This window comes from Oncorhynchus nerka, linkage group LG15 (assembly GCF_034236695.1).
Source record: "Oncorhynchus nerka isolate Pitt River linkage group LG15, Oner_Uvic_2.0, whole genome shotgun sequence".
In the NCBI taxonomy this organism is placed as follows: Eukaryota; Metazoa; Chordata; class Actinopteri; order Salmoniformes; family Salmonidae; genus Oncorhynchus; species Oncorhynchus nerka.
The window spans coordinates 94,081,253-94,102,462 of NC_088410.1; the positions used below are offsets into that span (position 1 = coordinate 94,081,253).

The 21,210-nt window shown below is 49.8% G+C and overlaps 1 protein-coding gene across 1 annotated transcript in view; it reads left to right on the top strand.

The window, feature by feature from the left end:
- The window catches only part of mars1 (methionyl-tRNA synthetase 1), a 62,434-nt gene that overhangs the window by 40,178 nt on the left and 1,046 nt on the right, over positions 1 to 21,210 (top strand). Inside the window, exons 12-22 of the mRNA XM_065002052.1 lie at positions 1 to 128; positions 1,341 to 1,436; positions 2,099 to 2,216; positions 2,568 to 2,781; positions 5,829 to 5,960; positions 7,572 to 7,676; positions 10,544 to 10,739; positions 13,633 to 13,704; positions 14,131 to 14,160; positions 15,870 to 16,004; positions 17,764 to 18,015. The exon at positions 1 to 128 is cut by the window's left edge and continues 43 nt beyond it. Coding sequence (XP_064858124.1) covers positions 1 to 128; positions 1,341 to 1,436; positions 2,099 to 2,216; positions 2,568 to 2,781; positions 5,829 to 5,960; positions 7,572 to 7,676; positions 10,544 to 10,739; positions 13,633 to 13,704; positions 14,131 to 14,160; positions 15,870 to 16,004; positions 17,764 to 18,015 — 1,478 coding nt within the window. The remainder of the gene's footprint in view (positions 129 to 1,340; positions 1,437 to 2,098; positions 2,217 to 2,567; positions 2,782 to 5,828; positions 5,961 to 7,571; positions 7,677 to 10,543; positions 10,740 to 13,632; positions 13,705 to 14,130; positions 14,161 to 15,869; positions 16,005 to 17,763; positions 18,016 to 21,210) is intronic.

Below are 21,210 nucleotides of genomic sequence, written 5' to 3' on the forward strand. Positions count from 1 at the left end.
CAGGGGACTGGACGGCCAACGCCAAACAGATCACCAGATCCTGGGTGAGGGACGGACTCAAACCCCGCTGCATCACCAGAGACCTGAAGTGGGGAACCCCTGTACCTCACCCCGACTTCTCTGACAAGGTACCAGACAAACTCAACCTTCAGTAGTTTTCTCTCTCTTTCTCTAGCTCGCTCTCTTTCTCTAGCTCGCTCTCTTTCTCTAGCTCTCTCTTTCTCTAGCTCTCTCTTTCTCTAGCTCTCTCTTTTTCTCTAGCTCTCTCTCTTTCTCTAGCTCTCTCTCTTTCTCTAGCTCTCTCTCTTTCTCTAGCTCTCTCTCTCGTTCTCTAGCTCTCTCTCGTTCTCTAGCTCTCTCTCGTTCTCTAGCTCTCTCTCTCTTTCTCTAGCTCTCTAGCTCTCTCTAGCTCTCTCTCTTTCTCTAGCTCTCTCTCTTTCTCTAGCTCTCTCTCTCTCTCTAGCTCTCTCTCTTTCTCTAGCTCTCTCTCTCGTTCTCTAGCTCTCTCTCTCGTTCTCTAGCTCTCTCTCTCGTTCTCTAGCTCTCTCTCTCGTTCTCTAGCTCGCTCTCGTTCTCTAGCTCTCTTTCTCGTTCTCTAGCTCTCTCTCGTTCTCTAGCTCTCTTTCTCTAGCTCTCTCTCGTTCTCTAGCTCTCTTTCTCTTTCTCTAGCTCTCTCTCGTTCTCTAGCGCTCTCTCTCGTTCTCTAGCTCTCTTTCTCGTTCTCTAGCTCTCTCTCTCTCTCTAGCTCTCTCTCGTTCTCTAGCGCTCTCTCGTTCTCTAGCGCTCTCTCGTTCTCTAGCTCTCTCTCTCGTTCTCTAGCTCTCTCTCTCGTTCTCTAGCTCTCTCTCTCGTTCTCTAGCTCTCTTTCTCTAGCTCTCTCTCGTTCTCTAGCTCTCTAGCTCTCTCTCGTTCTCTAGCTCTCTCTCGTTCTCTTTCTCTAGCTCTCTTGTTCTCGAGCTCTCTCTCTCGTTCTCTAGCTCTCTCTCTCGTTCTCTAGCTCTCTTTCTCTAGCTCTCTCTCGTTCTCTTTCTCTAGCTCTCTCTCGTTCTCTAGCTCTCTCTCGTTCTCTAGCTCTCTCTCGTTCTCTAGCTCTCTCTCGTTCTCTTTCTCTAGCTCTCTCTTTCTCTAGCTCTCTTTCTCTAGCTCTCTTTCTCTAGCTCTCTTTCTCTAGCTCTCTCGTTCTCTTTCTCTAGCTCTCTCTCGTTCTCTTTCTCTAGCTCTCTCTCGTTCTCTAGCTCTCTTTCTCTTTATCTCTCTCTCATTCTCTTGAACACACACACTCTGTTTTCTCTCTCCCCCCCATTCAGGAAGTAATCATCTTCCTCTTCTTTCGTCTCCAGGTGTTCTACGTGTGGTTTGACGCTCCTATTGGTTACCTGTCCATCACAGCCAACTACACTGACCAATGGGAGAAGTGGTGGAAGAACCCACAGCAGGTACAGTGTGTCTACCAATCAGGTCATACTATGTGATGTTTACAGCCTTCTCGTCTCTTTAAACCCAACTCCACCCAGCTGTAGACTTCAGTTCTACAGCCTTCTAGTCTCCCCAGTGGATCAACACTTAATCATATCAAATTCAACTAATCAACTAATTAGCTCAGTCAGGTGTGTTAATTCTGAAAACAATCCTTCATACATTGCAGACATCCAGGACTGAATTTCTGATATATTCCAGACATGTTTGGATCTGTAATTCCTGTATTCTACCACCAGGTAGAGCTGTATAACATGTAATTCCTGTATTCTACCACCAGGTGGAGCTGTATAACATCATGTAATTCCTGTATTCTACCACCAGGTGGAGCTGTATAACATCATGTAATTCCTGTATTCTACCACCAGGTGGAGCTGTATAACATCATGTAATTCCTGTATTCTACCACCAGGTGGAGCGGTATAACATAATGTAATTCCTGTATTCTACCACCAGGTGGAGCGGTATAACATCATGTAATTCCTGTATTCTACCACATCATGTAATTCCTGTATTCTACCACATCATGTAATTCCTGTATTCTACCACCAGGTGGAGCTGTATAACATCATGTAATTCCTGTATTCTACCACATCATGTAATTCCTGGATTCTACCACCAGGTGGAGCTGTATAACTTCATGGCCAAGGACAATGTTCCGTTCCACAGTGTGGTGTTCCCCTGCTCTCTACTGGGAGCACAGGACAACTATACACTGGTCAACCACCTGGTGGCTACAGGTAACATACACACACACACACACACACACACATACATACATACATACATACATACACACACACACACACACACACACACACACACACACACACACACACACACACACACACACACACACATACATACATACATACATGCATACACACAAAGGGCTTTAGTGTTGGTGAAACTTGAAATCCTTATTAATATTACAGACAATACATTTCATATTTTAGATATTTCATTTTTAGTTTTCCCACTGCGGTTGTTGACTGTTCATGTTAAGCCGTTGTTACCCAGTTGAATCCACTTGCCGTTGTCAGTCGTGGTGGATAAGATGAAATGAACCACGTGTCGGTGTTTCCTCTCAGAGTACCTGAACTACGAGGACACCAAGTTCTCTAAGAGTCGAGGTGTTGGTGTGTTTGGTGACATGGCCAAGGATACGGGCATCCCCTCTGACGTGTGGCGATTCTACCTGCTGTACCTCCGTCCCGAGGGACAGGACTCGGCCTTCTCCTGGGTCGACATGGCCACCAAGAACAACTCTGAGCTGCTCAATAACCTGGGCAACTTCATCAACAGGTACTGTAGCAGGACAGGTAGAGGATGGGCCTCAACAGGTTCTGGGTCAGAAGAGGTAGAGCCTGGGTTTCAACAGGTTCTGTAGCAGGAGAGGTAGAGGCTGGGTCTGTAGCAGGAGAGGTAGAGGCTGGGTCTGTAGCAGGAGAGGTAGAGGCTGGGACTTAACAGGTTCTGTAGCAGGAGAGGTAGAGGATGGGTTTCAACAGGTTCTGTAGCAGGAGAGGTAGAGGCTGGGTCTGTAGCAGGAGAGGTAGAGGCTGGGTCTGTAGCAGGAGAGGTAGAGGCTGGGTCTGTAGCAGGAGCGGTAGAGGCTGGGACTCAACAGGTTCTGTAGCAGGAGAGGTAGAGACTGGGACTCAACAGGTTCTGTAGCAGGAGAGGTAGAGGCTGGGACTCAACAGGTTCTGTAGCAGGAGAGGTAGAGGCTGGGTCTGTAGCAGGAGAGGTAGAGGCTGGGTCTGTAGCAGGAGAGGTAGAGGCTGGGTCTGTAGCAGGAGCGGTAGAGGCTGGGACTCAACAGGTTCTGTAGCAGGAGAGGTAGAGACTGGGACTCAACAGGTTCTGTAGCAGGAGAGGTAGAGGCTGGGACTCAACAGGTTCTGTAGCAGGAGAGGTAGAGGCTGGGTCTGTAGCAGGAGAGGTAGAGGCTGGGTCTGTAGCAGGAGAGGTAGAGGATGGGTTTCAACAGGTTCTGTAGCAGGAGAGGTAGAGCCTGGGTCTGTAGCAGGAGAGGTAGAGCCTGGGTCTGTAGCAGGAGAGGTAGAGGCTGGGTCTGTAGCAGGAGAGGTAGAGGATGGGTTTCAACAGGTTCTGTAGCAGGAGAGGTAGAGCCTGGGTCTGTAGCAGGAGAGGTAGAGCCTGGGTCTGTAGCAGGAGAGGTAGAGGCTGGGTCTGTAGCAGGAGAGGTAGAGGCTGGGTCTGTAGCAGGAGAGGTAGAGGCTGGGTCTGTAGCAGGAGAGGTAGAGGCTGGGTCTGTAGCAGGAGAGGTAGAGGCTGGGTCTGTAGCAGGAGAGGTAGAGGCTGGGTCTGTAGCAGGAGAGGTAGAGGCTGGGTCTGTAGCAGGAGAGGTAGAGGCTGGGTCTGTAGCAGGAGAGGTAGAGGCTGGGTCTGTAGCAGGAGAGGTAGAGCCTGGGTCTGTAGCAGGAGAGGTAGAGGCTGGGTCTGTAGCAGGAGAGGTAGAGGCTGGGTCTGTAGCAGGAGAGGTAGAGGCTGGGTCTGTAGCAGGAGGGGTAGAGGCTGGGTCTGTAGCAGGAGAGGTAGAGGCTGGGTCTGTAGCAGGAGGGGTAGAGGCTGGGTCTGTAGCAGGAGAGGTAGAGGCTGGGTCTGTAGCAGGAGAGGTAGAGGCTGGGTCTGTAGCAGGAGAGGTAGAGGCTGGGTCTGTAGCAGGAGAGGTAGAGGCTGGGTCTGTAGCAGGAGAGGTAGAGGCTGGGTCTGTAGCAGGAGAGGTAGAGGCTGGGTCTGTAGCAGGAGAGGTAGAGGCTGGGTCTGTAGCAGGAGAGGTAGAGGCTGGGTCTGTAGCAGGAGAGGTAGAGGCTGGGTCTGTAGCAGGAGAGGTAGAGGCTGGGTCTGTAGCAGGAGAGGTAGAGGCTGGGTCTGTAGCAGGAGAGATAGAGGCTGGGTCTGTAGCAGGAGAGGTAGAGGCTGGGTCTGTAGCAGGAGAGGTAGATGCTGGGTCTGTAGCAGGAGAGGTAGATGCTGGGTCTGTAGCAGGAGAGGTAGATGCTGGGTCTGTAGCAGGAGAGGTAGAGGCTGGGTCTGTAGCAGGAGAGGTAGAGGCTGGGTCTGTAGCAGGAGAGGTAGAGGCTGGGTCTGTAGCAGGAGAGGTAGAGGCTGGGTCTGTAGCAGGAGAGGTAGAGGCTGGGTCTGTAGCAGGAGAGGTAGAGGCTGGGTCTGTAGCAGGAGAGGTAGAGGCTGGGTCTGTAGCAGGAGAGGTAGAGGCTGGGTCTGTAGCAGGAGAGGTAGAGGCTGGGTCTGTAGCAGGAGAGGTAGAGGACAAACAGCTGAATCTCTAAACCTGGAAATGTGTCATTTATTATTCAGGTTGTTGTGTTTTATTTTAAATCGTTAAATAAATGATAAGTATTGGAATTAATCATTTAAGCCCATCTAAGTGCTGAAGTCAACACATTGGGAAATGTAAGGAATTGCTTGTGATGAACTCTCTCTCCCCCCCCTCCCTCTCTCTCTCTCTCTCTCTTCCTCCCTCTCTTCCCCCTCCTCCGTCCCTTCCTCCGTCCCTCTCTCTCTCTCTCTTCTTCGTCCCTCTCTTCCTCCCTCTCCCTCCCTCCCTCCCTCTCTCTCTCTCTCTCTTCCTCCCTCTCCCTCCTCCCTCTCTCTCTCCCTCTTTCCTCCCCTCTCCTCCCTCCCTCCCTCTCTTCCTCCCTCCCTCCCTCTCTTCCTCCCCTCTCCTCCCTCTCTTCCTCCCCTCTCCTCCCTCCCTCCCTCTCTTCCTCCCCTCTCCTCCCTCCCCTCCCTCTCTTCCTCCCCTCTCCTCCCTCCCCTCCCTCTCTTCCTCCCCTCTCCCTCCCCCTCTCTCTCCCTCTCTTCCTCCCCTCTCCTCCCTCCCTCCCTCTCTCCTCCTCTCCTCTCTTCCTCCCCTCTCCTCCCTCCCTCTCTCCTCTCCTCTCTTCCTCCCCTCTCCTCCCTCCCTCCCTCTCCTCCCCCTCTCCTCTCTTCCTCTCCCTCTCCTCCCTCCCTCCCCCTCTCTCCTCCCCTCTCCTCTCTCCTCCCCTCTCCTCTCTTCCTCCCCTCTCCTCCCTCCCTCCCCTCCTCTTCCTCTCCTCCCTCCCTCCCTCTCTTCCTCCCCTCTCCTCTCTTCCTCCCCCTCTCCTCCCTCCCTCCCTCTCTCCTCCCCTCTCCTCTCTTCCTCCCCTCTCCTCCCTCCCTCCCTCTCTCCTCCCCTCTCCTCTCTCCTCCCCTCTCCTCTCTTCCTCCCTCTCCTCCCTCCTTCCCTCTCTTCCTCTCCTCTCCTCCCTCCCTCCCTCTCTTCCTCCCCTCTCCTCTCTTCCTCCCCTCTCCTCCCTCCCCCCCCCACCTCCCTCTCTCAGGGCTGGTATGTTTGTCAGTAAGTTCTTTGAGAGCTGTGTCCCTGCCATGGCTCTTCAGCAGGATGACAAGAGACTGTTGGCTCAGGTGGGATGGGAGCTGAAGCAGTACATTAACCTCATGGACAGAGTCAAGTAAGAACAAGTTGTTAAAATGCTGCTCGTCTCACACACACACACACTTGCACTGACACAGTTTTAGGAGTGTCTGAAAAGAATGGAGAGTTGATGTTGAAGTCTATATTTTGTGTCGTGGTCTGGAGAGTTGATGTTGAAGTTTATATTTTGTGTCGTGGTCTGGAGAGTTGATGTTGAAGTTTATATTTTGTGTCGTGGTCTGGAGAGTTGATGTTGAAGTTTATATTTTGTGTCGTGGTCTGGAGAGTTGATGTTGAAGTTTATATTTTGTGTCGTGGTCTGGAGAGTTGATGTTTACATTTACATTACATTTAAGTCATTTAGCAGACGCTCTTATCCAGAGCGACTTACAAATGTTGAAGTTTTTATTTTGTGTCGTGGTCTGGAGAGTTGATGTTGAAGTTTATATTTTGTGTCGTGGTCTGGAGAGTTGATGTTGAAGTTTATATTTTGTGTCTTGGTCTGGAGAGTTGATGTTGAAGTTTATATTTTGTGTCTTGGTCTGGAGAGTTGATGTTGAAGTTTATATTTTGTGTCTTGGTCTGGAGAGTTGATGTTGAAGTTTATATTTTGTGTCTTGGTCTGGAGAGTTGATGTTGAAGTTTATATTTTGTGTCTTGGTCTGGAGAGTTGATGTTGAAGTTTATATTTTGTGTCTTGGTCTGGAGAGTTGATGTTGAAGTTTATATTTTGTGTCTTGGTCTGGAGAGTTGATGTTGAAGTTTATATTTTGTGTCTTGGTCTGGAGAGTTGATGTTGAAGTTTATATTTTGTGTCGTGGTCTGGAGAGTTGATGTTGAAGTTTATATTTTGTGTCGTGGTCTGGAGAGTTGATGTTGAAGTTTATATTTTGTGTCGTGGTCTGGAGAGTTGATGTTGAAGTTTATATTTTGTGTCTTGGTCTGGAGAGTTGATGTTGAAGTCTATATTTTGTGTCTTGGTCTGGAGAGTTGATGTTGAAGTCTATATTTTGTGTCTTGGTCTGGAGAGTTGATGTTGAAGTCTATATTTTGTGTCTTGGTCTGGAGAGTTGATGTTGAAGTTTATATTTTGTGTCTTGGTCTGGAGAGTTCGTGTTGAAGCAGCACCACCATAATGTACAACACACTTTGAAATAAGTGTTGCTGATTCTGTTCTGTTCACCCTATCAGGATCTGTTCTGTTCACCCTATCAGGTTCTGTTCTGTTCACCCTATCAGGTTCTGTTCTGTTCTGTTCACCCTATCAGGTTCTGTTCTGTTCACCCTATCAGGTTCTGTTCTGTTCTGTTCACCCTATCAGGTTCTGTTCTGTTCACCCTATCAGGTTCTGTTCTGTTCACCCTATCAGGTTCTGTTCTGTTCACCCTATCAGGTTCTGTTCTGTTCACCCTATCAGGTTCTGTTCTGTTCACCCTATCAGGATCTGTTATGTTCACCCTATCAGGTTCTGTTCTGTTCACCCTATCAGGTTCTGTTCTGTTCTGTTCACCCTATCAGGATCTGTTCTGTTCACCCTATCAGGTTCTGTTCTGTTCACCCTATCAGGTTCTGTTCTGTTCACCCTATCAGGTTCTGTTCTGTTCTGTTCACCCTATCAGGATCTGTTCTGTTCTGTTCACGCTATCAGGATCCGTGATGCCCTGAAGTGTATCCTCAACATCTCTCGCCACGGTAACCAGTACATCCAGGTCAACGAACCCTGGAAGAAAATTAAAGGAGACGAAACAGACAGGTCTGTCTGTCTGTCTGTCTGTCTGTCTGTCTGTCTGTCTCTCTCTCTCTACAGGTCACACATCTTACTGCTGTGATGCACGCTGTGGAATTTCAACCAGTAGATATGGGAGTTTATCAAAATTGGATTTGTTTCCAAATTATTTTTGTGGATCTGTGTGATCTGGGGGGAATATGTCTCTCTAATATGGTTAAACATTTAGCAGGAGGTTAGGAAGTGCAGCTCAGTTTCCACCTCATTTTGTGGGCAGTGAGCACATAGCCTGTCTTCTCTTGAGAGCCAGGTCTGCCTACGGCGGCCTTTCTCAATAGCAAGGCTATGCTCACTGAGTCTGTACATAGTCAAAGCTTTCCTTAAGTTTGGGTCAGTCACAGTGGTCAGGTATTCTGCCACTGTGTACTCTCTGTGTAGGGCCAAATAGCATTCTAGTTTGCTCTGTTTTTGTTAATTCTTTCCAATGTGTCAAGTAATTATCTTTTTGTTTTCTCATGATTTGGTTGGGTCTAATCGTGCTGTTGTCCTGGGGCTCTGTGGGGTGTGTTTGTGTTTGTGAACAGAGCCCCAGGACCAGCTTGCTTAGGGGACTCTTCTCCAGGTTCATCTCTCTGTAGGTGATGGCTCTGTAGGGTGTGTTTGTGTTTGTGAACAGAGCCCCAGGACCAGCTTGCTTAGGGGACTCTTCTCCAGGTTCATCTCTCTGTAGGGTGTGTTTGTGAACAGAGCCCCAGGACCAGCTTGCTTAGGGGACTCTTCTCCAGGTTCATCTCTCTGTAGGTGATGGCTCTGTAGGGTGTGTTTGTGTTTGTGAACAGAGCCCCAGGACCAGCTTGCTTAGGGGACTCTTCTCCAGGTTCATCTCTCTGTAGGGTGTGTTTGTGAACAGAGCCCCAGGACCAGCTTGCTTAGGGACTCTTCTCCAGGTTCATCTCTGTAGGTGATGGCTCTGTAGGGTGTGTTTGTGTTTGTGAACAGAGCCCCAGGACCAGCTTGCTTAGGGGACTCTTCTCCAGGTTCATCTCTCTGTAGGGTGTGTTTGTGAACAGAGCCCCAGGACCAGCTTGCTTAGGGGACTCTTCTCCAGGTTCATCTCTCTGTAGGTGATGGCTCTGTGGGGTGTGTTTGTGTTTGTGAACAGAGCCCCAGCACCAGCTGGCAGAGGGGACTCTTCTCCAGGTTCATCTCTCTGTAGGTGATGGCTCTGTGGGGTGTGTTTGTGTTTGTGAACAGAGCCCCAGCACCAGCTGGCAGAGGGGACTCTTCTCCAGGTTCATCTCTCTGTAGGGTGTGTTTGTGAACAGAGCCCCAGGACCAGCTTGCTTAGGGGACTCTTCTCCAGGTTCATCTCTCTGTAGGTGATGGCTTTGTTATGGAAGGTTTGGGAATCGCTTCCTTTTAGGTGGTTGTAGAATTTAACGGCTCTTTTCTGGATTTTGATCATTAGCGGGTATCGGCCTAATTCTGCTCTGCATGCAGAGTCTCAATTTGGTTTTCGTCTCATTTTGTAAATTCTTGGTTGGTGAGCGGACCCCAGACCTCACAACCATAAAGGGCAATAGGTTCTATAATTGATTCAAGTATTTTTTTAGCCAGATCCTTAATTGGCATGTTGACTTTTCTCTCTCTTTCACTCTGTCCCTCTCTCTCTCAGTAATGCCCTCCCTCCCTCTCTCTCTCAGTAATGCCCTCCCTCCCTCTCTCTCTCAGTAATGCCCTCCCTCCCTCTCTCTCTCAGTAATGCCCCCCCCCCCTCTCTCTCTCAGTAATGCCCTCCCCTCTCTCTCTCAGTAATGCCCTCCTCCCTCTCTCTCAGTAATGCCCTCCCCTCTCTCTCTCAGTAATGCCCTCCCCCTCTCTCTCTCAGTAATGCCCTCCCTCCCTCTCTCTCTCAGTAATGCCCTCCCTCTCTCTCTCAGTAATGCCCTCCCTCCCTCTCTCTCTCAGTAATGCCCTCCCTCCCTCTCTCTCTCAGTAATGCCCTCCCCCTCTCTCTCTCAGTAATGCCCCCCCCCTCCCTCTCTCTCTCAGTAATGCCCTCCCTCCCTCTCTCTCTCAGTAATGCCCTCCCTCCCTCTCTCTCTCAGTAATGCCCTCCCCTCTCTCTCTCAGTAATGCCCCCCCCCTCTCTCTCTCAGTAATGCCCTCCCTCCCTCTCTCTCTCAGTAATGCCCTCCCCCTCTCTCTCTCAGTAATGCCCTCCCCTCTCTCTCTCAGTAATGCCCCCTCCCTCTCTCTCTCTCTCAGTAATGCCCTCCCTCCCTCTCTCTCTCAGTAATGCCCTCCCTCCCTCTCTCTCTCAGTAATGCCCTCCCTCCCTCTCTCTCAGTAATGCCCTCCCCTCTCTCTCTCAGTAATGCCCCCCCTCCCTCTCTCTCTCAGTAATGCCCTCCCTCCCTCTCTCTCTCAGTAATGCCCTCCCTCCCTCTCTCTCTCAGTAATGCCCTCCCCCTCTCTCTCTCAGTAATGCCCCCCTCCCTCTCTCTCTCAGTAATGCCCCCCCCCCCTCTCTCTCTCTCAGTAATGCCCCCCCTCCCTCTCTCTCTCAGTAATGACCTCCCTCCCTCTCTCTCTCAGTAATGCCCTCCCTCCCTCCCTCTCTCTCAGTAATGCCCTTCCTCCCCTCTCTCTCTCTGTGAATGTGGCGTGCCTGCTGTCCCCCTCTCTCTCTCAGTAATGCCACCCCCCTCTCTTCCAGGCAGCGATCGGGTACAGTGACCGGTGTGTCTGTGAATGTGGCGTGCCTGCTGTCCCCTCTCTCTCTCAGTAATGCCCCCTCTCTTCCAGGCAGCGATCGGGTACAGTGACCGGTGTGTCTGTGAATGTGGCGTGCCTGCTGTCCCCTCTCTCAGTAATGCCCCCCTCTCTTCCAGGCAGCGATCGGGTACAGTGACCGGTGTGTCTGTGAATGTGGCGTGCCTGCTGTCCGTCATGCTCCAGCCCTACATGCCAACGGTCAGTCAGACCATCCGCCAGCAGCTGAACGCTCCGCCCTCCGTTACCGGGACCCTGCTGCAGGGCACAGGGAACTTTGTCTGCTCTCTGCCCGCCGGGCATCACATTGGCACGGTGAGGAGAGATCGGTTAGATATGAACACATTGGCACGGTGAGGAGAGATCTGTTAGATGTGAACACATTGGCACAGTGAGGAGAGATCTGTTAGATGTGAACACATTGGCACGGTGAGGAGAGATCTGTTAGATGTGAACACATTGGCACGGTGAGGAGAGATCTGTTAGATGTGAACACATTGGCACGGTGAGGAGAGATCTGTTAGATGTGAACACATTGGCACGGTGAGGAGAGATCTGTTAGATGTGAACACATTGGCACGGTGAGGAGAGATCTGTTAGATATGAACACATTGGCACGGTGAGGAGAGATGTGTTAGATATGAACACATTGGCACAGTGAGGAGAGATCTGTTAGATATGAACACATTGGCACAGTGAGGAGAGATCTGTTAGATGTGAACACATTGGCACAGTGAGGAGAGATCTGTTAGATGTGAACACATTGGCACAGTGAGGAGAGATCTGTTAGATGTGAACACATTGGCACAGTGAGGAGAGATCTGTTAGATGTGAACACATTGGCACGGTGAGGAGAGATCTGTTAGATGTGAACACATTGGCACAGTGAGGAGAGATCTGTTAGATGTGAACACATTGGCACAGTGAGGAGAGATCTGTTAGATATGAACACATTGGCACGGTGAGGAGAGATCTGTTAGATATGAACACATTGGCACGGTGAGGAGAGATCTGTTAGATGTGAACACATTGGCACGGTGAGGAGAGATCTGTTAGATGTGAACACATTGGCACGGTGAGGAGAGATCTGTTAGATGTGAACACATTGGCACGGTGAGGAGAGATCGGTTAGATGTGAACACATTGGCACGGTGAGGAGAGATCTGTTAGATATGAACACATTGGCACGGTGAGGAGAGATCGGTTAGATGTGAACACATTGGCACGGTGAGGAGAGATCTGTTAGATATGAACAGAGGGAAATTAATCATGTGTTCCATTATATTTCTACGATGTTGATGTTGATTAGAGACTCAGTAGCTCTTAGCAGTATAATCTTCTTGATGTTGATTAGAGACTCAGTAGCTCTTAGCAGTATAATCTTCTTGTCTTGGAGACATTTGGGCATTTTAAACATATTTTTATTTTTATATATATATCAGTAATCAGTATATATATAGACATATTACTATGTCTGATTTTGTACTATAAAGTTGTCTAAATTCCAACTCCTTCATGTCCCTGTCTCGCTCTGTCCCTGTCTCTCTCTATCCCTGTCTCTCTCTGTCCCTGTCTCTCTCTGTCCCTGTCTCTCTCTGTCCCTGTCTCTCTCTGTCTCTCTCTGTCCCTGTCTCTCTCTGTCCCTGTCTCTCTCTGTCCCTGTCTCTCTCTGTCCCTGTCTCTGTCTCTCCCTGTCTCTGTCTCTCCCTGTCTCTGTCTCTCTCTATCCCTGTCTCTCTCTGTCCCTGTCTCTCTCTGTCCCTGTCTCTCTCTGTCCCTGTCTCTCTCTGTCCCTGTCTCTCTCTGTCCCTGTCTCTCTCTGTCCCTGTCTCTCCCTGTCTCTCTCTGTCCCTGTCTCTCTCTGTCTCTGTCTCTCTCTGTCCCTGTCTCTCTCTGTCCCTGTCTCTCTCTGTCCCTGTCTCTCTCTGTCCCTGTCTCTGTCTCTCTCTGTCCCTGTCTCTCTCTGTCCCTGTCTCTCTCTGTCTCTCTCTGTCCTTGTCTCTCTCTGTCCCTGTCTCTCTCTGTCCCTGTCTCTCTCTGTCTCTGTCTCTCTCTGTCCCTGTCTCTCTCTGTCTCTCTCTGTCCCTGTCTCTCTGTCCCTGTCTCTCTCTGTCCCTGTCTCTCTCTGTCCCTGTCTCTCTCTGTCCCTGTCTCTCTCTGTCCCTGTCTCTCTCTGTCTGTCCCTGTCTCTCTCTGTCCCTGTCTCTCTCTGTCCCTGTCTCTCTCTGTCTCTGTCTCTCCCTGTCTCTGTCCCTCTCTGTCTCTGTCTCTCTGTCTCTCTCTCTCTGTCTCTCTCTGTCCCTGTCTCTCTCTGTCCCTGTCTCTCTCTGTCCCTGTCTCTCTCGGTCCCTGTCTCTCTCTGTCCCTGTCTGTCCCTGTCTCTCTCTGTCCCTGTCTCTCTCTGTCCCTGTCTCTCTCTGTCCCTGTCTGTCCCTGTCTCTCCCTGTCTCTCTCTGTCCCTGTCTCTCCCTGTCTCTCTCTCTGTCCCTCTCTGTCCCTGTCTCTCTCTGTCCCTGTCTCTCCCTGTCTCTCTCTGTCCCTGTCTCTCCCTGTCCCTGTCTCTCCCTGTCCCTGTCTCTCTCTGTCCCTGTCTCTCTCTGTCCCTGTCTCTCTCTGTCTCTCTCTGTCCCTGTCTCTCTCTGTCCCTGTCTCTCTCTGTCCCTGTCTGTCCCTGTCTCTCCCTGTCCCTGTCTCTCTCTGTCCCTGTCCCTGTCTCTCCCTGTCTCTCTCTCTGTCCCTCTCTGTCCCTGTCTCTCCCTGTCCCTGTCTCTCTCTGTCCCTGTCTCTCCCTGTCCCTGTCTCTCTCTGTCCCTGTCTCTCTCTGTCCCTGTCTCTCTCTGTCCCTGTCTCTCTCTGTCCCTGTCTCTCTCTGTCCCTGTCTCTCTCTCTGTCCCTGTCTCTCTCTCTGTCCCTGTCTCTCCCTGTCTCTCTCTCTGTCCCTGTCTCTCTCTGTCCCTGTCTCTCTCTCTGTCTCTGTCCCTGTCTCTCTCTGTCTCTCTCTCTCTCTGTCCCTGTCTCTCTCTGTCCCTGTCTCGCTCTGTCCCTGTCTCGCTCTGTCCCTGTCTCGCTCTGTCCCTGTCTCGCTCTGTCCCTGTCTCGCTCTGTCCCTGTCTCTCTCTCTGTCCCTGTCTCTCCCTGTCTCTCTCTCTGTCCCTGTCTCTCTCTGTCTCTCCCTGTCTCTCTCGCTCTCTCACTCCGCCGCACGCAGGTCAGCCCGTTGTTCCAGAAACTAGAGTCCGAACAGATTGAGTCTCTGAAGAAGAGGTTTGGAGGACAGCAGGTCAGTACAGTGGTGAAGGTTAAGCGATGACAGACTAAAATAGTGTAAATTAGATACTGGTAGTGAAAGGAACATTTACTTGAACCAAAAAGAGTGTTTTTTATACAATTCCAGGATGGTTACTTTGATATTTCAACAGGTAGGTAGATGAAATGCCAAACGGACAACGGTCATATTGTTCAGTGGTATTGTCCTCAGACAGTGCTGCTCTCTTAGCTTAGTGTATTATAATAAGAATTATATTATAAGGCTCAAGACGGTTCAAGAAGGGGTGCGTTGGCGTACCTTGAATAGGTGCAGGGGAATCGATATCCTCTCCTCCTCCATCCCTCCTCAAATCCACAGTGGCAGGGCAGCCGTTTTGTTTTTTTTTAAATTCAGGAGTGGGCCTTTTATCTAAATCTTGTCCTCAATCCCTCCTTCCAGCCAGAGGAGGAAGAAGAAGCCAAACCGAAGGTATCTCACCTTGCTGTGTGTTCTGTATGGAGTGATACAATTACTGTAGACACTTAACATTACTGTAGACACTTAATGCTCCATATTACTGTAGACACTGTTAACACTCCATATTACTGTAGACACTGTTAACACTCCAGTGTTGAGTGAAAGAGCGGGAAGACTGAGGAACAAAGGGAAAATCTGTGCTATCGTAAATACAATATCCTATGCATTCTAAATTACTGCCCATTTGGAAAAGGAAAATGCAATAAATATTTACTCTGAGCTGCGCTTTAATAGGTTAGTGGTAGATGGAAGGCCGTGTTGCCCAACAGAGTCCTTTGTCCTTTGAAGAGTGTCTCTGGTGGTGAACGGGATACGTTGTAGTGTCGTCATTGTGTGGTAGATGGGATACTCTGTCCTTTCCTAGCCCACATTTTCAGCTGCTGTTGCTAACTCAACGGCTAGGAGGTATCACTTCTGTAGCGAATAAGAGTTCAAAGTTCATACCATTCGCAAACCAAAGCTCACGCTGAGGTTGGCTTCGTTCTGTAGTTGACATGTTAGTCCTTTTCAACATATGGACCGCCATCCTCGGAACAGGAGGTTATATTGTCGTCAAGGCTTTATATAGGAAAGGAGAGGAGGGCGTGTTTCATTGGTTATAACCAATGTCTCTTCACGTGGGTGGGCCACTGATTGAGCCCTAACTTACTGAAAACCCAAATCTCTCATTTGGAAGCTAAAATTACATTTGAATCTTTTCACCAATAATTTCATATTCAAACATATTTCAATTGAACAACAATTCCATGTGAATCCGATAACTCTGATGTGTAGACTTGCCACTGTAGAGTTTGTCATCTTATCATTGATGAGAATGTCTCAGATGACAACCGAACTGACATCATATTCATTAAGTACCACCACATATGTTCAATTGGTCGGATTACCAGAATATAGTTCACCCCCCCCCCCCCCCCCCCCCTGATGTTCCCAGAATCTCTATGTTTACCAAAGGATTTTCAATAGTCACATCAGTAGGGTAGAGAGAGGAAAAAGAGGGGGTATTTATGACTGTCATAAACCCCCAGGCCAACGTCACGACACTGTTAACACTCCATATTACTGTTAACACTCCATATTACTGTAGACACTGTTAACACTCCATATTACTGTAGACACTGTTAACACTCCATATTACTGTAGACACTGTTAACACTCCATATTGGTGTTCCGTTCATGTGTGGCCCATATTGGTGTTCCGTTCATGTGTGGCCCTATTGGTGTTCCGTTCATGTGTGGCCCATATTGGTGTTCCATTCATGTGTGGCCCATATTGGTGTTCCGTTCATGTGTGGCCCATATTGGTGTTCCGTTCATGTGTGGCCCATATTGGTGTTCCGTTCATGTGTGGCCCATATTGGTGTTCCGTTCATGTGGGCCCATATTGGTGTTCCGTTCATGTGTGGCCCATATGTTTTCATTAATGCACACTAACTCATACTAAACAATTAGATTTTATCGCTCCGGATAAAATAAGAAAATGTGTGCTTTTATTTAATTTATTTTTGAGGGAATGAAAATGTCTTAGTTTTGTTGTTCCCATTAACTCATTAACATTGTATGATAGCTTTCTTAACAACAAATGTTTATTTTCTGAGAATGAAATGTACTAGTGATTGTTGGAGAAGAATTGCTTAACATCTGAAACCCGTCTATTCTAGCCAAAGACGACAGCCCAGCCTGATGTCAACGCCCAGCCTGCCACGACCCCAGCTTCAGGTCCGGCTGCTCAGACTGCAGTGAACGGCGCAGACACTGAGAGAGCCAGGGAGTTAACACTGGCTGTGGCAGAACAGGTAAGATGGGGGGGGGGACGAATGTAACGAATTAGGAATTAGGGGTGAAACAATGGAAGTTTAAGCAATTAAATAATCGTCCGTCCCCTAAGACAGTTACAGAGTACATGATTTTCTTCCCAGATGTCTCGTTTGTATGCCGTCCTGGTATTGGGATATGTTCCCAATGTGGGATATTGTGTAATGTGGATGATTCCTGATGCTCACGTTACCTCTCGATCAAATATCGAAACGTGATATTGGTCCTGATGACTGACTCTTCTATTCTACATTATTTCTGCTCCACGGTGAGACGTGGTTCATTAATTAACTGTTGGTAATGTCGTCAGACCAGGGGGAAGGTGTTCACTAAGAAGGTGCTAACTGACTAGTTGGTAATGTGATGTCAGTCTGACCTGTTCTGTCTACCAGGGAGAAGGTGTTCATTAATTAACTGACTAGTTGGTAATGTCGTGATGTCAGTCTGACCTGTTGTCTACCAGGGGAGAAGGTGTTCATTAATTAACTGACTAGTTGGTAATGCTTCAGGGGGAGAAGGTGCTCAGTCTGACCTGTTGTCTACCAGGGAGAGAAGGTGTTCATTAATTAACTGACTAGTTGGTAATGTCGTCAGTCTGACCTGTTGTCTACCAGGGAGAGAAGGTGTTCATTAATTAACTGACTAGTTGGTAATGATGTCAGTCTAACCTGCTCTCTGCTCTCTACCAGGGGGAGAAGGTGCTAGTTGGTAATGTCGTCAGTCTAACCTGCTCTCTGCTCTCTACCAGGGGGAGAAGGTGCTAGTTGGTAATGTCGTCAGTCTAACCTGCTCTCTGTCAGGGGGAGAAGGTGCTAGTTGGTAATGTCGTCAGTCTAACCTGCTCTCTACCAGGGGGAGAAGGTGCTAGTTGGTAATGTCGTCAGTCTAACCTGCTCTCTACCAGGGGGAGAAGGTGCTAGTTGGTAATGTCGTCAGTCTAACCTGCTCTCTGCTCTCTACCAGGGGGAGAAGGTGCTAGTTGGTAATGTCGTCAGTCTAACCTGCTCTCTGCTCTCTACCAGGGGGAGAAGGTGCTAGTTGGTAATGTCGTCAGTCTAACCTGCTCTCTGCTCTCTACCAGGGGGAGACGGTGCTAGTTGGTAATGTCGTCAGTCTAACCTGCTCTCTGCTCTCTACCAGGGGGAGAAGGTGCTAGTTGGTAATGATGTCAGTCTAACCTGCTCTCTGCTCTCTAACAGGGGGAGAAGGTGCTAGTTGGTAATGTCGTCAGTCTAACCTGTTGTCTACTAGGGGGAGAAGGTGCTAGTTCGTAATGTCGTCAGTCTAACCTGCTCTCTGCTCTCTACCAGGGGGAGAAGGTGCTAGTTGGTAATGTCGTCAGTCTAACCTGCTCTCTACCAGGGGGAGAAGGTGCTAGTTGGTAATGTCGTCAGTCTAACCTGCTCTCTACCAGGGGGAGACGGTGCTAGTTGGTAATGATGTCAGTCTAACCTGCTCTCTGCTCTCTACCAGGGGGAGAAGGTGCTAGTTGGTAATGTCGTCAGTCTAACCTGCTCTCTGCTCTCTACCAGGGGGAGAAGGTGCTAGTTGGTAATGTCGTCAGTCTAACCTGCTCTCTACCAGGGGGAGACGGTGCTAGTTGGTAATGATGTCAGTCTAACCTGCTCTCTACCAGGGGGAGAAGGTGCTAGTTGGTAATGTCGTCAGTCTAACCTGCTCTCTAACAGGGGGAGAAGGTGCTAGTTGGTAATGTCGTCAGTCTGACCTGCTCTCTACCAGGGGGAGAAGGTCCGGACCCTGAAGGGCCAGAAGGCAGAGAAAACTGTGATTGGAGCAGAGGTCACCAAACTACTGGACCTGAAGAAACAGCTGTCCCTGGCTGAGGGAAAGGACCCAGAACCAGTGCTGACAAAAGGCAAGAAGAACGCCCAGCCTGCCACGACCCCAGCTTCAGGTCCGGCTGCTCAGACTGCAGTGAACGGCGCAGACGCTGAGAGAGCCAGGGAGTTAACACTGGCTGTGGCAGAACAGGTAAGATGGGGGGGGACGAATGTAACGAATTAGGAATTAGGGGTGAAACAATGAAATAACTGGCCCCTAAGACATGATTTTCACCAGAAATGTCTTGTTACGTTGCCATGCGGGACATAGTCATGTGTAAAGTGACACAACCATAGCATTTCAAGTCATGTCCATGTATCCATGGGTGGGCTTGAGGTAATGAGGACTATCTAGCTGGTATTAATGACCCGACTTCACATAACACGCCCAATAAGGGCACAAACCACTGTTTTTCAATAGAGAACTAAGTTTCAATTACGTAAATGGCTACAGTGAGCTAACTGTTACCCACTTCTACACCTGACCCCTCAGCCAGCTAACTTCTACACCTGACCCCTCAGCCAGCTAACTGTTACCCACTTCTACACCTGACCCCTCAGCCAGCTAACTTCTACACCTGACCCCTCAGCCAGCTAACTGTTACCCACTTCTACACCTGACCCCTCAGCCAGCTAACTTCTACACCTGACCCCTCAGCCAGCTAACTTCTACACCTGACCCCTCAGCCAGCTAACTGTTACCCACTTCTACACCTGGCCCCTCAGCCAGCTAACTTCTACACCTGACCCCTCAGTGAGCTAACTGTTACCCACGTCTATACCTGGCCCCTCAGCCAGCTAACTTCTACACCTGACCCCTCAGTGAGCTAACTGTTACCCACGTCTACACCTGACCCCTCAGCCAGCTAACTGTTACCCACTTCTACACCTGGCCCCTCAGCCAGCTAACTTCTACACCTGACCCCTCAGTGAGCTAACTGTTACCCACGCTAACTGTTACCCACTTCTCTACTGGCCCCTCAGCCAGCTAACTTCTACACCTGACCCCTCAGTGAGCTAACTGTTACCCACTTCTACACCTGACCCCTCAGCCAGCTAACTGTTACCCACTTCTACACCTGACCCCTCAGCCAGCTAACTGTTACCCACTTCTACACCTGACCCCTCAGTGAGCTAACTGTTACCCACTTCTACACCTGACCCCTCAGTGAGCTAACTTCTACACCTGACCCCTCAGCCAGCTAACTTCTACACCTGACCCCTCAGCCAGCTAACTTCTACACCTGACCCATCAGCCAGCTAACTGTTACCCACTTCTACACCTGACCCCTCAGCCAGCTAACTGTTACCCACTTCTACACCTGACCCCTCAGCCAGCTAACTGTTACCCACTTCTCTACCTGACCCCTCAGCCAGCTAACTTCTACACCTGACCCCTCAGCCAGCTAACTGTTACCCACTTCTACACCTGACCCCTCAGCCAGCTAACTGTTACCCACTTCTACACCTGACCCCTCAGCCAGCTAACTGTTACCCACTTCTCTACCTGACCCCTCAGCCAGCTAACTTCTACACCTGACCCCTCAGCCAGCTAACTGTTACCCACTTCTACACCTGGCCCCTCAGTGAGCTATCTGTTACCCACTTCTACACCTGACCCCTCAGCCAGCTAACTTCTACACCTGGCCCCTCAGTGAGCTAACTGTTACCCACTTCTACACCTGGCCCCTGGGTGAGCTTGACACCTTGTGCAGACCAAGTGAAGGGGCCTTTAGATATTGATTTATCAGTTTTTCATGACGACAGTCTAGCTAGTAATGATTTAATTAGTTGATAATACTGACTCACTGTGTTCAACCACTGGGTTATCTATGGCAGGTGGAGAAGGTGTTCATTAATTAACTGACTAGTTGGTAATGTCGTCAGTCTAACCTGTTGTCTACTAGGGGGAGAAGGTGCTAGTTGGTAATGTCGTCAGTCTAACCTGCTCTCTGCTCTCTACCAGGGGGAGAAGGTGCTAGTTGGTAATGTCGTCGGTCTAACCTGCTCTCTGTCAGGGGGAGAAGGTGCTAGTTGGTAATGTCGTCGGTCTAACCTGCTCTCTGTCAGGGGGAGAAGGTGCTAGTTGGTAATGTCGTCAGTCTAACCTGCTCTCTGCTCTCTACCAGGGGGAGACGGTGCTAGTTGGTAATGTCGTCAGTCTAACCTGCTCTCTGCTCTCTACCAGGGGGAGACGGTGCTAGTTGGTAATGTCGTCAGTCTAACCTGCTCTTTGCTCTCTACCAGGGGGAGAAGGTGCTAGTTGGTAATGTCGTCAGTCTAACCTGCTCTCTGCTCTCTAACAGGGGGAGACGGTGCTAGTTGGTAATGTCGTCAGTCTAACCTGCTCTCTGCTCTCTACCAGGGGGAGACGGTGCTAGTTGGTAATGTCATCAGTCTAACCTGCTCTCTGCTCTCTACCAGGGGGAGAAGGTGCTAGTTGGTAATGTCGTCAGTCTAACCTGCTCTCTGCTCTCTAACAGGGGGAGACGGTGCTAGTTGGTAATGTCGTCAGTCTAACCTGCTCTCTACCAGGGGGAGAAGGTGCTAGTTGGTAATGTCGTCAGTCTAACCTGCTCTCTGCTCTCTACCAGGGGGAGAAGGTGCTAGTTGGTAATGTCGTCAGTCTAACCTGCTCTCTGCTCTCTACCAGGGGGAGAAGGTGCTAGTTGGTAATGTCGTCAGTCTAACCTGCTCTCTGCTCTCTACCAGGGGGAGACGGTGCTAGTTGGTAATGTCGTCAGTCTGACCTGCTCTCTACCAGGGGGAGAAGGTGCTAGTTGGTAATGTCGTCAGTCTAACCTGCTCTCTACCAGGGGGAGAAGGTGCTAGTTGGTAATGTCGTCAGTCTAACCTGCTCTCTACCAGGGGGAGAAGGTGCTAGTTGGTAATGTCGTCAGTCTAACCTGCTCTCTACCAGGGGGAGAAGGTGCTAGTTGGTAATGTCGTCAGTCTAACCTGCTCTCTGCCAGGGGGAGAAGGTGCTAGTTGGTAATGTCGTCAGTCTAACCTGCTCTCTAACAGGGGGAGAAGGTGCTAGTTGGTAATGTCGTCAGTCTAACCTGCTCTCTACCAGGGCGAGAAGGTGCTAGTTGGTAATGTCGTCAGTCTAACCTGCTCTCTACCAGGGGGAGACGGTGCTAGTTGGTAATGTCGTCAGTCTAACCTGCTCTCTACCAGGGGGAGAAGGTGCTAGTTGGTAATGTCGTCGGTCTAACCTGCTCTCTGTCAGGGGGAGAAGGTGCTAGTTGGTAATGTCGTCGGTCTAACCTGCTCTCTGTCAGGGGGAGAAGGTGCTAGTTGGTAATGTCGTCAGTCTAACCTGCTCTCTGCTCTCTACCAGGGG